Consider the following 16,968-nt stretch of genomic DNA (forward strand, 5'->3'; position numbering starts at 1 on the left):
TGTGCAGCAGTGATATTCGTTCTGCTCAACCCACGAAGAAGGTTAGCCAAGGGAACGGGCGCGCTTTTGGATTGGTCGCGCATTGCGGGGACTCGCATCCGGCGTGGGCCTGCCCCTCTCTCCTTCCTCTCTTGCTTTCTCTCGTGTTGGCCGACTTAAACCGTGCCTACGGGACGAATCCTGAGTAGCACAAGAGCAGCAACAGACATGTATCGCGCTCTCGTGCGCTTGTCATCCCCTACCACCATGGGTAATGGTCGCATGACACGCCGCCTCACGGGCTGCACGTCGCTGCTGTGCCTTGCCTCGGTGACGGTGCAGGGAGGGTCGCTGCTACAGTCGCGTCGCTTTCATGGCCACGGGGGCGACCGTAACAAGCCAGTCGAGGTGGAGTTTACTCTCCCTGATGGCGAGAAGAAGGTGGTGATGGGCTACGAGGGCCAGACGCTGCTGGATGTGTGTGCCGAGCAAGGACTACCGATGGAAGGGGCATGTGGTGGCTCGTGCGCCTGCTCCACCTGCCACGTTTACTTGGAGGAGAAGGTCATGGACCTCTTCCAGGAGCCTACAGACGACGAGAACGACATGATTGACCAGGCATTCTACCCGGAGCCAACGTCACGTCTTGGCTGTCAGCTGACTCTGAAACGCGGCGTGCATGATGGGCTGAAGGTCAAGATGCCTCGTGCTACCCGCAACATGTACGTTGACGGCGCCAAAGTGGTGCCTCACTGAGAATGCGCGCACGACACGAGCGAGGAAGGCCACCACCCCCCATGAGCGGCTGTTTCCATGCACAAAGAGAGGGAGGATAAGTGTCTTCTGGCGAGTGCATGGGCAAGCACATCAATGCGTGTGCGTGTGCGCAGGCTGCGCTGCTCTTGTGCCTTTCCTCCTCCAACACACACACACACACACACACACACACACACACACGCTTGCTGTTTCTGTGCGTTGTCACAGATGCATCGTTGTCTTGAACCATCTTTGGCATGAATTCACATGCTTTCATTCGCCGCTCGACTCTTTCTCTGACTGAACCCCTATCCTCGCCTCACGCACAGACACGCAGACGCAGACCCACGGACTCCCTTTCTTCTGTTGTCCTTTCCTCTCTGCTATGCCTTCGCGCACGGACGACGGATACGGCTGTGTCGGCGGGGCTACCTTCACTTCGTTTGACTCTCTGTTTGCTTGTTGCTCTTGTCGGTGTTACGCGCAGCCCGCTGTTGTGCGGATGCGTATGTGTGTGTGTGTGTGTGTGTGTGTGTGCGTGCTCGAAGCGTACCCCTCCCTCTTCTTCCTGTATTTCCTGCCGCTGCCTCGTGTGTGCTTGGCTTTCCCTCCTTGGCACATGAGTCGCGTTGGCTCGTCCTTGTTTTGACACGCTCTTGTGCGTGCACGTGTGCACGCAGTGGCGAGTGCGGGTGCGCAACACCTGAAGGTGTCTTCTATTTGTGAAGCGAGGAGGTGGCGGGGTGGGGGAGGGGGAGAGAGACAGAGACGCGCCATCGCGCTCGCATGTGCAGAGGCGCACCACGCCGTCGTTCTTTTCTTTTCTCCACATCGCGTGTGCTTGCTTTGCTGTCGTGTGCAAAGCCATTCAACGTTTGCACCTAAACCGCGTCGCGGTACCGAACGCCGACGGGAGCAGGCGGAGACCTGTGCTGGCGATGCCGATGGTGATGCGTGTGCGTGCGTGCCTTACCTAGATGCGTTGCTGGCCATAATAGTATCGCTATGAATTCATGAACACACAGCGACTACGACCCTCCTCTCCCCCTCCACGCTCCCTCGTGGGATCTCCGTGCTTGCAAGTGGCGGGGTGCTTCTATATGCTCCTCAGCGACCCCACCTCATCATCCGTGAAGCCGCAGGAATGCTTTGCCACGCGCCTGTGTCTACGCGTGTCCACGCGCCTGAAGAATGACCCGCGGTCATCATTATGCACGGCCCCATCCTCACCTCCCTCCCTGTCCTCTCTTACTCGCTTGTGCTCATGCACGTTGCGGACTCCTCCTAGCTGCCAGACAGCTCCTAGGCGAACCCGCAGCTCGGGGTCTTCTGTTGATCCCCCACCCACCCACCCACCCACCGAGGCCACAGGGTGCTCAGACCCCTCCCCTGTTCTCTTCTCCGCGTTGACACATTTTCTTCGTCCATCCTTCGTAGGCGTGCGTCTGGCGGCGGGTGCGAGGAGCTATCTCCCGCGTGCTTCCCTCCCCCTTTCCCCCTCTCATCGCAAGGGCACCACCGTACGCAACGTGCACAAGAGTACCGGCACGCGGATACGCATGATGGCCTCCTTCACACCACTCGACAACTTCAAGAGCCGCAGCCGCGGCGTGATGCCGACAGGCATCGTGATCGACAAGTCCTGCCGCGTGTACGTGACGCAGATCCCGCTGGAGCGCATTGAGCGAGACGGCGCGAGCGCGATGAAGTCCGAGTTTGAGGTCTACGGCCCCCTGGAGTCGTACAAGATGTTCACCGACCGCTCCGGCCGCTTCATTGGGAGTGCCCTGTGCACTTACCGCAACCCGGCAGATGCATCCATGGCTGTCTACTGCATGGATGGCGTAGAGGTGGAAGGGTCGACGCTGCACGTGGAGCCGGCGAAGGAGCACGGCGTTGTGCTTCTCGCTTCAGGCAGCAGCAGTGGCGGCAACGGGCAGCACCGGGATCACAGCCGCGGTTTCCTGCGCGACACGCAGCGGCAGTGGGGACGCGGCGGCCGCGGGGGTGCCGGGCTGCTGGGCGCTGGGCGCGGCAGCGGTTACTCGACAACCGGGAGAGAAGATGCGAGCAACACGTCAGAGTTGGACCTCTGCGCAGAGGAGTTGGGGTTGGCTGCCACGGACGGTGTCTCCCCTTCCGCAGCCAATGGAAAGTGGAGCCATGACAAGTACGAAATGATGGCCGAAGGCAAGGACATGGACGAAGTTCTCGGGATCCGTCGCCCACACCACCACCGCGGCGGCGCGCGTGGTCGTGGTGGACGCGTAGGGCAGCGCTACGGCGAGCGTGCGGATGCCGCGTTCGAGAGGTACATCCACGAGCGCGACGCCAACGGCAAGGATGCGCCGCCGCCGCCGCCACCGCCTCCATCTTCCGCGGCTGCCGCATCGTCGTTGAGCATCCAGGCGGACCTGCAGCCGACCCCGGCGACCGAGCCGGCGGCAGAGGGGAGCGTGACGGCGACAATGGTAGAAATGGCCTTTGGCGCCGACGAGAGCGATGCTCCTGTGATAGGAGCAGAGCTGGGCGCACTTCCGGAGGATGCCTAGAGAGTAGGTAATGCGCCACCGACTTGCGTGCTTGCCGGTGTGCCTAAGCCGCTGGTGCGGCCGACGTCCTTGCGTGAACTAAAGAGCATCCTGTTGGCCGTGGGCACCAAAGGAGGGGGCGCCCACTCGTGTTGGCGGATGAAGGCACTCTTATTTTGCTGGCACGAGTGTGTTTTGGTCGTGCTTGCACGTCTCTTGGTGTGCGAGCAAGCACATGTGCGTAAACACCTGAATCTCGGATAGGCACCGTTTGTGGCGCTGGTGGCTCGAGTGCAGCACGCGTGTACGTGTGCGCTCGTCGATCGTAGACCTTGCGGTAAGGTGCACCGCGGACGCGCTTCATCTGTCTTTTATCAGTGCATGTGCTCTAGAGAGGGGTCCCGCACCCCACCCCCACCCTCTCTTTTTAGCGGGCGCAGGGCGAGAGGGTCGGCATAGATCATGAATCCCCCGCCCCGCTCGCGGGAGCCTCCGTCACTTGTGTCACCCCCTCCCCCGTAAGGCCAGCGCATCCGAAATTCACCTCTCCTCTCCTCTCTCCCTCAAACCTCTTTGGGACTCGCTCCCGCCGTGCTGGTCGGTCACCGCACGCACGCATACCAACGCCCTGTGCCGCACTGACCCCCCCCCGCCTCCCCTCCCAACCGGGCAAAGTGACCGAATGCCACCGCCGCTGCCGTGGCGGTGCCTTTACTCGCGAGGAGGCCCTTCCGCGTACGGCGCAGTCAGCTCTCTTAGGAGGGCCTTCTCGCGCTCGCCGCTTTCGCGTGCGCGGCCGCGGCCGCACAAGCGCAGGCGGCAAAAGGAGATGAGCCCCGCGGTTTCCCCTTCAAGCAAGAAACACGCATCACCACCGAAGCCGTCTGGAAAGCAGGGCGTCTTCCGTTCTCATCCTCGTGGCGGCTCACAACTATCCTCATTTTCCTCGCCGCCGTCTCCCTCACCAGCGATGACTGTGGGTGACATGCACGGTGCCGTCGCCCCACCCCGCACCTCATGCACCACAGAGGAGAAGGAGAGAAGTCTTCTGCGCTACTTTAGCCGTGGTCGCTGTCTTTACGACACGGTTCCACTGCAGAGCGCGTCCTTTGCCCTCCAGCGCGCGTCTTGCACGCAGGCGCAGCGTGTCCCGCTCGTCACCCTCTTTCCTGCCCCGTCCCCATCCGAATCAGCAGCATCGCTTTCGACGTCGGCTGCAGCATGCCCCACCGCAGAGTCTCCCGGTCTTATCGGTGTCCAGTCTTCTGCGTCACGCCCGGTAGGCAAGTCCGTCACAACGGCGGAAGGGCCCGCGCCCGTAGCACCGCCGACCGCGTCGTCCCCGCTGTCGTGCAACCTATCATCCGATCTTTTCTCGAGCTATGAGCTGCAAGAAGGACAGCACTCGGACCGGTTGCAGTTCCGCCTTCTCAGCGCCCGCTTTTCGAGCGCGTCCGACTCGAACAAGTTCTTTGGCGCGGCAGAGATGCCGCTGCGGGACGTGTGCGCTGACATGGCAGAGATTTGGGACACAATGTGCACGACGTGGGAGGATGCCATGCGGGCCTGGAGCGGCCCCCCATGCAGCGGGGCAGCGGGCTTCTCCAGGCGCCACTCTGCCTGTTTTTTGGTTTGCTACGTACAAACGCAGCAGAAGGTTGCCGTTGGCATGTCCGTGCAGCGCATCGCGGCGCAGGTATGCGAGCTGGCTCGCGCCAACTACGCGCCGCAGCTGTTCCGGGTTGTTCCCATTTTCATTGGTTTGCGGGCACAGGTGACGTTGTGCATGGACGCGACTGCGTGTAGTTCACTAGCGGCGGATGTGGCGCCAATGGTCGACGCTCGAAGAACTGAAACGGTCACCTACGCAACGGGGGGCTTGTACACCTTGGCAGAGACGGTGCAGTGCATCACGCGCTTGGGCCCTCACGCCCTTGATCCGCGGGGATCTTCTGACGCCTCGCCGCATGTAGGGTCCTCGCGTGCTGCTCCAGAGTTGCTGTGCACGTTGGAACCGCAGGTCTTCCTGTTGTCGGACAGCTGGCTGCACGTGCGCAGCGTCGCCGACCTCTACGGCGACGATTCTTTGAGCAACTCCGCATCTGACAGTCGATCGGCGTCTGCAGCAGCACCTCCAGCTTCTGAGCAGGGGCAGAATCGCCACGCCCGTAGGGCGACGTCGTTTGTGCCGGAGTCGACACGGCGCAACGTGCACGTTGTCCCCGCTGTGGTAGCGGATCGCCTGAGTCGGATAGAGGAGCGCGCCATCGCCCGCTACATCTGGTGCAACATGCAGCGTCGAGTCAGTGACCGCCGCACCGCCGAGACTTTGCAACCGCTCCACCCATCCTCTTTCGCTAAGCCCCTGTGAGGATGCCTGAGAGAGTTTGTGCGTGTGCGTGTCCCGTCAGTGCTGAGCGGGTGACGTCGCCAACCGCGGTTTACCACCACGGCGCGGCACGCGCCCATAGGCGGACGTGTGACCGAGTGGGAGCCATCCAAGAGCACCTTGACGTATGATGGAGTCGACAGGTTTGAAGTGACGCCGAAACGAACGTGATTGCATTCCTCGACTGCCATCGTCCCATATCGCCCTCCGCGCTCTCCGCCTGACCCTCTCCACTCAGTCCACAAGTTTGTGTAGACTTGACTCCCGGCAGCGCTCCGCGTGCGCAGAGAGACAGATGGAGGGCGGAAGGGGGCGCGAAGAAGGCAAATAGCAGGCCAGTGGTGGTGGTGGTGCAGCTGCTGCTGCCGCTGCTGTGGAATGCGGCTCTGTGGTGCGCGCGTAGGTCTACCCCGCCTGTCTCTCTGTACGTCTCTGTGCGTATGCGCTTCGCCTCCACTGCTTTTCCTTGCTCTGAATCCTTCCCTGATGCCCCCTCCTCCTCCCTAGTCTTTCGTCTTCTTTTCCTCCGGTGCCCCCCCCCTCCCATCCTCTTCCTCGCCCGCTAGGACTGGCGTAGGTGTGCGCGTGCGTGCATGAATACACCAGTCGAGGTCGATCTATACAACTGCTCTCTCTCTCTCTCTCGCTCGCTCGCTCTCGCTTGACGCGCGGCAAAGGTCTCGCTCCCAGACACGTGCACGGACACATGCTCACGAAACGACTAAGGCACCCTCCCAACCCAAAGGCCCACTCCCTCCCCCTCTCTCTGCCTGCCTCTCTCACCTTCCCCATTCATGTGCCTGCGCGGGTGCGTCAGTGTCTGCGTCGCTCCACTTCTCCACCTCCTTTCCTGAGGTCTGCGTGCCACAACGTCTGAATGCATTCGCCACGTCGTGGCCATGCGCTCCCCCGCCTATTCGGAGTTCCCGCCTGCACCACCGCCAGCTCGACCCCAAGCACCTCGATAAAGCCGTCGTGCTCGGGGACCCAACAGCACCATTCAAGGCCTCTGTGCCAGCACCATGTGAGCGCAGGCAAGCACGACCGCGATGAGGGGTCGCCCTCCTCCAAACCCGTCGCACTCCTCCGCCGCCAAGACTCCAGCACTGCGTCGGCCCCGCCACGGCAGCAAATTTCGCCACGCGCCCTCTGGCGAGCACGAGCGCCGCGCCAGATGCCGGCGGCCGCCGCTTCCCTTCTCCCCTGCATCTCCTCGGCTTCGTCCCTGGCCCCGTCGACGTCCTCACGCCTGCAGCGGCCGCTCGGCGGACCTCGCGCGGTGCCACCCAACAACGGCAGTAGTGCAGCTGGAGCCGCCTTACGTGGTGGCACAACCGTGCACAGCCCGAAAGACGACGACAACGCGGACGAAACAGGCAATCACTACGATGGGGAGTACGACCGACTAGTTTTCTCTCCTATCCACCCGAGTCACGCCAGTCTTGCTGCTTCATTCGGCACTTCCAACGAGGACAGGGGCGACGGCGCGGATAGCACCGTCGCTCCGGACTCGCTAGTGTTGGAGGATTCGGAGCATCACTACTCGGAGTCGTTCTCGCCGGGCAGCCCGAGAGGCCCGCCATCGCGCGGCTTCATCACCGCCTCGCAAGCCACCGCTGCGCTCGAGCGCCTTCCAGTGCTTTCCATCTCTCCGCGAAGGCAAGCGGCGTCTTCGGCTGTCACGACTCCCATCTCTGCACAGGCGGCCGCTGTCTCGACCTTCTCGTCTTGTCGACCCTGCAGTAAAACGGCTACGCTGCTGACGGCTGATGCAGTAACCCTGCAGCCGGATGCGTGGTGGTCGACGCTGGATGGCACGCTCTCGGCCACCAACACACTCCTCGACAATGAATCGCAGCGGATCCACCACGTCGGGAAGACACCGCCGCCCGCCTCGTTCCATCCCCTTTTAGCCCCCAGCCTGAACGACACGCTGGGTCGAGCAGACCGCGCTGCCATTGTGCTGTCCATGCGTCTTTCTCATCAAGCTAGCTCTTCGACGGGGGAGGCCATTGCGGCAGGGGTCGACAGAGCCAAGGACGGCAGCGCTGGCAGAAGCACGAAAGGTGAGGAGGCGACGGCAGCGGCAGTCGCCGCCCTTGCGATGCGGCTGTCACGCGCCACTGCGGGCGGCTCGCTAGCCAGAGGTCTCAGCGGGGCTGCGAGCACGAGGCTGTCCGACGCGTCACGGGGCAGCGCCGGACAGAACACGCTTCAGGGGCTGCGCGACGCGTTACGGCTTACTCAGCCGTCAGCGGAAGAGCTAGACATTTCTGCCCCTTATATCGCATCGCACTGGTTGGGTGCGTCAGAGGAAGGCCATGGGCCGCTTTCCTCCTCCGACGTGCGAAGCAAGCCGGCACCGAAAGGAACCACTCGCGCCTCGCGTGCGCATCGGCAGACTACCGAGGAAGTCGCCCACCCACACGGCGCTCAAGAGGGCAGCGCCGGGGTCATCAAGAGAGGTGGCGGTACGCAGCTCGGCCGCGGCGCATCGGCGCGCACCTGCGCCGACGACACAGATCGTGCACCTGCGCCGGCGGCGGCGTTGCTGTCGTCAGCGCGTGCGCTCTTGCAGTCAGCTCCGCTTCACGAGGGTGCGGCTGAGGGTCGCGTGGGTGCGGTGATGCAAGGCCTGCATCCAGCAGCATCTGTCACCGCCACCAGAGCTCACAATACTCGAACGTCCTCCGTGGGCTTTACCACGGACTCGAACGCCGGTGCTCGTGAAGGGGCAGGAGCGCGCACTGGCAACCAGGACGGCTGTGCGAGAGCGGCATCACATGCGTTGTCTCCTCCGTCGCACCCGCACGCCGTCGCCGGCCTTGCCTTTACGGCCGAGTTGCCACGATCGTTTCCATGGCAACAGGATTGTCTCACACTGGAGGAGATGAAGAGACGGTACGGTGCGCAGAGCGCTGTACACACGCGCCGACGAGGCCAGCGCTATCACAGCCACCGTCGCTCCGAGGGGCCATCCGCCACGGATCACTCACCACGCAGCAGCTACGCTGCGCCTCTGGCTCTCTTGGCGTCTCCAGTTGCCTCCTCTGTACCCACCTCAGACTTCTCCGCCGCCTCGCTAACTAGCTCCATCTTCATGCGAGAGCTTGGAGAAGGTGAGGCGGCTCGCCATATGTTGGCGAAGCATCGATGGCGGCTGGCCGCGCCGCGCGAAGCAGTGAGTAGCGCTTCTGGCGATGCCGCGCAACGATCGCCACTGCGGAGCCGACGCGGCACTGGTGCCACTCAAGTCCATCTGCCACACAGCGCGACGAGCAAGGAGGCGGCGGCAAAGGCGTACCGGGAACAGCAGCTGCGGCTGTACAGCAGTCACCTCGCCACGCCGTCCACGCTGCTTACCAACGAATCTTTCGCAGCGGAGCAGGGCCTGCTAGACGTGGATAGCCTCTTACGGGACACACAGCGCCACACAGCCGGCGCCAGCATGAGTCCCGTGCGCTGTGCGGAGGCATCCGGTGCTGGGGCTGCCAGTGCTAGCGTCAGTGGTGTTGCGGCAACGACGAAGAGGGTGCCAGCGTCAAAGCCTGTCGCAGGGACCGCACCACGCCTCAGCGCTCTTGATCGTGCTCTGCAAGCCCGAGCAGCGCTTCTGCGCCGGCACGTTCAGGGGAGACCGGCGTGGAAGCGGCAGCTGCACCAGGTTCGCCAGTGGTGCGACCGCACCCGGGTGATGGTGCGCTTCGACAATGGTGTCTGCGTTGAGCAGATGGCCGCAGGACCGTCGCACCGAACGATTGCGCGGCAGCACCAACGACAAAGCCAGCAGCGTGCAATGACGATGGGCAGCCGGACGGGTTCGAGGGACGCGCAAGCGGGCTCTGAGACCTCCGGTGTGGACCTGGGCGATGACGCTGGGTGGCAGCACTTCGTCTACGCAGACGACCCCGCGACAGCTCACGACGCTGTGATGAAGAAGGTGGCCGAGGAGGAGCATGAGGTGCAGCGGCAGAACGTTCTGCAGCAGTGCCGGGAGAGACAACACTTGTCTTTTCTCGTCGAATCCTTCATGGGCGGCCCCCGCGGTGGCCCGGTGTCGTCGCCTGAGCAGAGCGTTGGACCTGGCAAAGCGGCGGCACAGGCAACTTGCCGGGGGTCGTTCGGCCATCGCGCAGATAGCCGCCGTGCTGCACAGGCGCTGTCCCCGCGTACCGCGGATGCCGGTAGGGAACGCTTGAGAATCATGTCACCGCTGCATGGACTGGGCACGAAGCCGGAACTTCTGCAGGAGCACCAGCACAGCAGCCAGCTCGCCATGTCGGCCACGGATGATCTGGCTTCCAAAGAAGCCAGCGCGACGCTCGGTCATGTGTCACCGTCATCGCTCCAACAGCCGCTGGTGTCGATACACGCAAATTTGTGCGCTCGTTTGGAGACGTGGGGCACAGACGTTGCGGACAACGAGGAGGCGCTGCCCGGCAGAGGCAGCACCGCCGAAGACACCGCAGCTCTTCCTCCAGCCGCTGCTGCTGGGGCTGTTTGTGATGACTACGCACTGCCACTTGCGTGGCAAGGGGCATGGAGAGGCAGCGTGCCGCCCAGGGGACGCTCTATGCTCCTCTCTGATCATTCCGAGGAATCTGTTCGTAGGCGATCGGTAGCGGAGGTCAAGGGTGATCCGACGGTTTCGGTGCAGGGGACGGCTGAACGACACAACTTCGCTTCCCCTCTCGTCCACCTGCAGCGAACCTCGCTGGGCCAAACCGTGTCGGCCACCTTTACAAGGGCAGAGCGTGACCTCTTGAGCTTCGTGCTGACGTGTGCTAGCGGCGGTGGCGATGTTGAGCACCTCTCGGTTCTTCTTTCGCTATGCCACCGTCATGGCAGGAAAAGCACCGCCGTGGAATGGCACCTCAGCAGCACTGCTAGCGCAGCCGGGCTTGCTGCCACACAGCTGCCACCGGCGCTGGTCGCCTTGCGCACGATGCTGGACCAGTGGACCCAAGCGCCCGTTTGCGATGGCGCTGCTGTCGATACTGCTGTGGCGCAGGAGAGTGCCAGCTGCGGTGCCGTGGCGGCAAGGGAGTGCCATGTTTCTGTGAAGGAGCTGCCCTTCTCAGCTCCGTGTGACGTCACAGAGGTGGCGATCACGCAAGAGGCTGCGGGTGTCCGCCGAGACGCGGACGCGGACGCAGGCTCCCCGAGAGTCGATCACATGTCGGGGAAGGCGAAAGGGCCAGCGGCGGCGCCGACCTCGGAGAGCACACCCCCTCCCTCATGGAACGCGTTGGTCACCGCACTGCTCAGCGGCTACAGCGCCTTGGACCTGAGCTTCCTCCGGCAGCTGCACCTGCTCTTGTGGGAGTACAAGGCGAAGGAACATGGGGGCTTGCGCATCACAGTGGCGGACGCCCCGGAAGGTGTTGTAACATCAACTCCGCCGCCGCCGCCGATTTCAACAGCGCACCGATCACAGGGCGCACCACCTGCTGTGCTCCCGCTTGCGCTGCATCTCTCCGTCGTGCAGGAGGCGAGGATGGCGGCTAGCACCGATTTGAGGAGCTCCGACAGCAGTCCCCGCACATTGTCCACTGTGGTGGTGGATGCTGCGGACTTGCTCAACGCGATTGCAGCCACGCCGCTGCTTCGCTGGCTGTGCGACGCCAGCCGCCAAAGCCCCACGAGCAGCTGGGCAGAACTGGTAGCGCGCCTACCCGAAGCGTGCGCACAAGATTGGCAGAACGCGCTTGCGCGGTGTATCGAGGCCGCATCCTCAGGCGCACATCCTCACGAAAACGTCTCGGCGCGCGTCTCGTTTGTGTCAGGCGAGTCGCTGCCATCGCGCGCATCCCTCCGCGCTGGGCTAACCGCAGCCACAGCCTCCTCACCGTACGCTGGCAAGCTCGAGTCTTTTCTGTGCGATACCGCATCTGCCCTTGAAAGCGCCGCGTGGCGACAGCACCGGCTTCACAGCGTGCTGCACCGCGCGAGTTTGCACGCCGAACAGGACCGAAGGGCTGCAAACAGCGCTGCTGCTACGGGCGCGACCACCGTCGCCTCACTCGCCGTCGACAATACTTGGGACGCCGTGCCTGCAGCCTTCCCCTGTGTAGGTGGCACCCCGTACCTACCCGGGGATGAGGCACGTGCTCGCTACCCGCTGAACATGCGTAACCTGTACTTGATGTCCGCACTGGCAGCTGAGGACGTCGACGCGCGCATCGTGCCACAGTTGCGTGAGGCGAGGGTACAGTACGCAGATGCTCTGCGAGCTGCAGCGGACGCGGCGACTTTGGCCAGCGCGCCTTGCAACCCGTCCATGTCAAACGTGTCTCTGATGGCCTTCTCGAGGCCGACGGCTTCTCTGCCACTGGCGCTTCAGCAGCGCGTGCATCTCGATAAACTGTTCCAGATTGAGCAGCGCTTCTTCAGCTTCTTGTGGACGCTATGGAACTCGGAGCAGTCCGTTTTCGCCTTCAATCAGCACGTGGCCCCATTCAACGCCTTCACGGCGGCGGAGCAGCGCTGCTGGGGGCCACTCTACCGGAGCTCGCTGAAGGTGGCCTACTTTGTGTGTGAAGAGTTGGTCGAGAAAGGGATGGAAAACGTGTCGGCGGAGCTTCTGCCATTCGTGTCGATCGTCGCCGCCTTCGCCGGGTGCCGCGGTGGCCATCGCGAGCTCTTGTCGAAGCTGAAGACAATCATGCTCGAGCTGACGGAGCGGGCAAAGAAGGTTCAGGTGCCGCTGGAGTCTTTGTCGTGGCAGGGTAAACGGTCGCAGGTGCTTGAGGAGGCCATCGCAGCCTCCAAGATCGCGTCTCGACGTGCGGGAGCTGTGGTTTCCTGTCTCACCACCGAGGCGGACGTCGTGAGCCTGCCTCTGGCGGAGCTGGCAACGCCCGCGCTGCGCCTTATCCATGTCCCGCCGCTTTCTCCGCCACCGCATGGCATGTGAGGAGGGCGTCGAGGGTGCCGTGATGGACGGAGCGACATGTCCCCAGCCGCGGAGTGCGTGTCTGGCCGGGGCGACCCAGCGTGGATGGTGGGCAGAACGCTCCCCCTCCCACCCTCCACCTCCTCCCCTTTCCCTCTTCCGAATGATGAGCGCTATAACGCGCGCACCCCGGCCGACTCGATGGCACCGCCAACTTGTCATTTCGTGTTGGACCGCCCCACTGGCCACCACGCGAGTCTTTTGTGTATACTAGAGTCTGTAAACGAAGTGTGCTGCTTTTCTCTGGACTTCGTCCGTGTCCGCGCTCTGTCTCCTCGGATGCGCCTCCCCCACCTGCCCCACCTACCCCACCCACTCACGTACTCTTGCTCTATGCATGTGTGTATGTGTGTCTTCCTCGGTTTATGGTGCTGTGCGTCAAACCGCTGCGCGTGGTGCCTCCCGGCACCTCCCCCCTCTCTCTACCCCTTTTCACCGCCCCGCCATCGCAGGAGGGACGCGCCGGCGCACATGCTCGCATCTCTCACCGCTGTCGCCCCTTTCCATATCGCCTCCCCTCCCCCCTTGCTGCGACTCTCTTCGGCTGCTTGTTTGTGGGCACTCGTAACACGCCCGCCACAAGGTACGCACATCCGCAGCGGGGAAGCGCGAGAGACTTATCGGGTCACGCTCCTCCTCCTCCTCCTCCCCCCACCCCCTCTGTATGAAGGTGCCACATGCGCAGCAGCTGCAGTGCATCAAGGATTACCCGCGTCTCTTGGACGTCGACCTGGCCGACAGTGACACAGGCGTCGATGCCGCTTCGTCTCAGAGTGGGAGAGCTGCTTGTGTGCGCCACGGCGGAGGCGAGGCGGCGCGCATCGACTACGTCGTCATCATCTTCTGTAAGGCCTTTCGCGGAACACCTTGTCGCAGAAAAGAGGCGCCTGATGGCGGAGAGGGCTAACGCGCGTGCGGACAACGTGAGCCGTCTGCGAGAGCTCTTGCAATCATGCCCAGCGCACGAGCTCCGGACACTGTTTCCGAAGCCCCCGCCTCACCCTCACCGCGACATGTGGCCGCTCGCCACACCGGTCGATCCACCGTCGCGGTACCCCAGCGCCAGCGCACGGATCAAGAAGTCAGCCGCATCGGACACGTATCGCTTCCTCAGCAGTGCAGTGATGGAATCCGTTCAGCCGGGTGCCACTCGTCGTGCAGCCGTTGACACACAAGACGCCACTGACGAGTGTAGTGCGAAAGGGCCGCAGGGGAAGGGTCACTATGGCTCGCCATGCTGGTACGGTGCACCACCTGGGGCGTGGATGGATGCTACGTACTTCACTGCCCACCAGAGCAGTCGCTGGAATTCGCTCTTTCATGACCTGTATTATATCCGTAACGAACCAACGGCACCTCTACTGCGCTGCCCAGCGTGTGTGGGGCAGCGACTACGCGACGGCGTGGCGACGCTGCCTCGGGCAGAGTCTTCCAACTTGTCTGCGCCCTGTGCAGCTGCGGAGGTTCCGCCGGCGTCATCGTCGTCGCCGCTTTGGATGGATCCGGCGGAGCTGCATCGGCATCTGAGTTTCATCCACGCCGATGAGCTTTTCACGCCACACGAGCTCAAGTTGTACAACGCACAGGTGCTTCATGAGCTGCAGCACAGCTGCGGTCTTGCGCCGGCTCCCACGCTTGCTGACGGTGAGATCGGCGCCGGCGTAGCACCGGGTGTACATAAGACGCAGCCTGCTCGCGTCATTCTCGTCGCTGACGTAGCCAACGTTGAGCTCGGCTCCCCTGGTGAGCTGCTGGAGATGCTTCTCTCACCGAAGCTGCTGCGCATCTTCTCCGATTTTCCTGTGGCATTCTGCGCCACGCACGAGCTCTTCGTGCCCGTGATCTCGAAGACGCTCCACACCTTGTACCAGCTGGCCCGCCTTCACCCAGCGTCTACCCTGCACGTCTTCTTTGCGAACACGTCCCTAGAATCGGGTGATCTGTTGACCTCCTCATACCTGAACGATCTCCTCCTCGCGAACCCAAGCTGCGCCGTCCCACCGGTGGTGTTGCTGACGGCCGACCTGCAGCAGCAGCAGGCCTTGAAGGAGGTGCACGGGGCACCGGGGCACGGTATCGGCAATGGCGGGCACGTGCGCTGGGTGAAGCCTCTCACAGCAGCGCAGCTGGTGCTTGACCTGTACGCCGCCCTCGAGAGCTCGCAGTCCCTTATGTGAACTAGTACGGGGCTGGAAAGCGCATGAAGAGGGGAGAGCGGGCTGTGGGTGCAGGGGGGGGAGTGTGTGTGCGTGCGCCATCTCCGACTGCTGAACTGGGAAGACAGGTGATGAAGTCCCCCGGTGGAGGCCAGCGCATGCATGCCACCTACTTGTCTGAGCAGCCGCACCGACTCCCGGTTCTCTTCTTCCGCCCTTGTGCATCTCTGTGTGTCAGCATCTCCCTCTTTCCGGCCAGAGTACCATACTGCGAACTTCCACCCGCCAACCCACTCCGTCCTTCAGCGCCCCTCTCTCCCTCCACGCGGCACCTCCGCATAATCCCATCGCCGCTGTTGCGTGCGTGGACCATGCGCTTTCTTCAGGGGGATGTTCAGCCCCGCTCTTCCCCCCCCCTCCCTCCCTGCCGCTCTGCCGAGGCACCCCAGCCGCAGTCGCTGAGATGGGCTCAAGTGCACACACCCCGGCCGTACGATGAGGATGCACTTTCTCGCCCCTCCCCTCTCTGCGACCATCCCCCGTCCCATGCGCTATTTCTCCATCTATCTCTCCCTGCCTGTCTCTGGCACCCCTCCCCCTGCCCTCCGCTCTCGTCGTTGTCGCTCCGCCTCTTTTCCCCTCTGCTCCATCGTCTTTGCGCCGCACTCACAGTCCTCAAGTCCCTACAACACACGCGCCTCAGGTCCACTCCGCTTCGGTGAACTCCGCCCGCTTCCCCGCCCCTCTACTCGTGCGACTTCCTTGACATTGCAAGGGCGATTTGCCGTCATGCTGCGCCGCACTCACGCTTCCCTCTTCCGACGCACGCCGGTGCGCCTCAGCGGCGGCGAGCTCTACCATCCGCCCAAACTGGAGGACATCCCGCCGTCATCGGCCACGAAGGGCTTCTTTGGCGCATACAACGGCGGCCTCGTCATGCTGCGCTTCATCGACCTGAAGTGGATGATGAACCGCGCCGTCGAACTGGGCCGCGAGTATTACATCTCCGCCCCGACGCTGTACCTCTTTCTATGGATGTTCTGCTGGAAGGGCTTTGTGATCATGCGCTACGGCGATGGCAACCCGCCGCGCCATGTAGACTGGAACACCGAGGAGGCCGGTTATCTGCCTCAGGGCTTCGAGCAGACGAAGGTCACCAAGGCGATTTAAGCGGAGGACAGGAAGAATACTGCGAGTGTCAAGACGGCGGTCCTGCCAGCGGCTACCAACACTGCCACGCCGGTTGCGCCACCACAAAGCCGCGCATGCAAGAAATGGGGGCGAGATAAGGCGGGAGGTTTTTAGTGATCGCTTTTATTTGGCAGCGGCAACGCGATGCTATCGTGCGTGCCTGCGTATGTGTGTGCCGCTCTCTCTCTTCGTGCGTACCTCAAGAAGCGTAGCGGAGGACGCGAGGACGGGGCGGCAGACGTCGGCCGCATGCGGGAGGATGTCTTTTCTGTGAGCGCCGCGGCGATTTGTGCACCCCCGAGTGTTTCAGCGCTGATCATACACCTCTCCTCCTCTCTGCCGTGCCCCTAGCGCTGTTAGACACAAGTCGAAGCCATCACGTGTCTCCTCTGCATCCACTTCACATCCCCCTCAAGCTCCCGTATCTCGTGCGTGTGCACTCGTCTTTATGCGCGAGAGATCCTCCCTGTGACTGTTTGGATTACTTGTTTCTGTTTTGTAGTTAGGAAGCGTGATGCACACACACACACACACACACATACACACACGCACATGCACCACACACACTTTTTCGTACTTTTACCCCACTCGTGTCTTCGTCTTTTGCCCGCGCCCTCAACTCGCCCTCCCCCTCCCTCCTTTTACTACGGCGTGCTCTCTGGCCCTCCCCGTTAGTGTGTCAAGAGGGTTCTACGTGCACGCGCGGCCGCTGCGCCCTCCTCACCACCCTGTGCCTCCTGCGCAGATTCACGTGGCAACACGCCCGATCACGGATCTCCGTCGAGCGAAAGCGGGGCGAGCCGGGAAGCGGAGGAGCAGCATCAAGAGCGGCCACATGCGCGTCGACGAGGGAGAACGGAGGTGGAGGCGAAGAAGGATCGGGCAGACGTGTGCGTCTCTCTTTCTCTCACTGCGTGTATGCGTTTCTTGCGTGCTTGCATTTCGTACGTGTTCACGTGATGTTAAGGGTGACTCTCCGTCCCCCCGCCACACAGAAGGAAAGGCAAACAT

General features: G+C 62.8%; 6 protein-coding genes across 6 annotated transcripts; all 6 read left to right on the forward strand.

Moving 5' to 3' along the window:
• Positions 1-246: 246 nt before the first annotated feature.
• Positions 247-735, forward strand: LMJF_26_1050 (conserved hypothetical protein; the record flags this gene model as incomplete). Its single annotated transcript, XM_001684057.1, has 1 exon — positions 247-735. The coding sequence occupies one exon, from the start codon at positions 247-249 to the stop codon at positions 733-735; it is 489 nt and encodes a 162-aa protein (XP_001684109.1).
• A 1,559-nt stretch (positions 736-2,294) lies between these two features.
• LMJF_26_1060 (conserved hypothetical protein) lies at positions 2,295-3,287 on the forward strand (the record flags this gene model as incomplete). The annotated part of the gene is made up of 1 exon (XM_001684058.1): positions 2,295-3,287. The coding sequence occupies one exon, from the start codon at positions 2,295-2,297 to the stop codon at positions 3,285-3,287; it is 993 nt and encodes a 330-aa protein (XP_001684110.1).
• Positions 3,288-4,095: 808 nt separating this feature from the next.
• Positions 4,096-5,637, forward strand: LMJF_26_1070 (conserved hypothetical protein; the record flags this gene model as incomplete). The annotated part of the gene is made up of 1 exon (XM_001684059.1): positions 4,096-5,637. The coding sequence occupies one exon, from the start codon at positions 4,096-4,098 to the stop codon at positions 5,635-5,637; it is 1,542 nt and encodes a 513-aa protein (XP_001684111.1).
• Positions 5,638-6,829: 1,192 nt separating this feature from the next.
• On the forward strand, positions 6,830-12,571 carry LMJF_26_1080 (conserved hypothetical protein; the record flags this gene model as incomplete). Its single annotated transcript, XM_001684060.1, has 1 exon — positions 6,830-12,571. One exon carries the CDS (start codon positions 6,830-6,832, stop codon positions 12,569-12,571), a length of 5,742 nt encoding a protein of 1,913 aa, XP_001684112.1.
• A 929-nt stretch (positions 12,572-13,500) lies between these two features.
• LMJF_26_1090 (conserved hypothetical protein) lies at positions 13,501-14,787 on the forward strand (the record flags this gene model as incomplete). Its single annotated transcript, XM_001684061.1, has 1 exon — positions 13,501-14,787. One exon carries the CDS (start codon positions 13,501-13,503, stop codon positions 14,785-14,787), a length of 1,287 nt encoding a protein of 428 aa, XP_001684113.1.
• A 768-nt stretch (positions 14,788-15,555) lies between these two features.
• On the forward strand, positions 15,556-15,936 carry LMJF_26_1100 (conserved hypothetical protein; the record flags this gene model as incomplete). Its single annotated transcript, XM_001684062.1, has 1 exon — positions 15,556-15,936. One exon carries the CDS (start codon positions 15,556-15,558, stop codon positions 15,934-15,936), a length of 381 nt encoding a protein of 126 aa, XP_001684114.1.
• Between the last annotated feature and the right edge of the window lie 1,032 nt (positions 15,937-16,968).

The sequence above is a fragment of the Leishmania major genome, chromosome 26 (assembly GCF_000002725.2).
Source record: "Leishmania major strain Friedlin complete genome, chromosome 26".
NCBI classification, from domain to species: domain Eukaryota; phylum Euglenozoa; class Kinetoplastea; order Trypanosomatida; family Trypanosomatidae; genus Leishmania; species Leishmania major.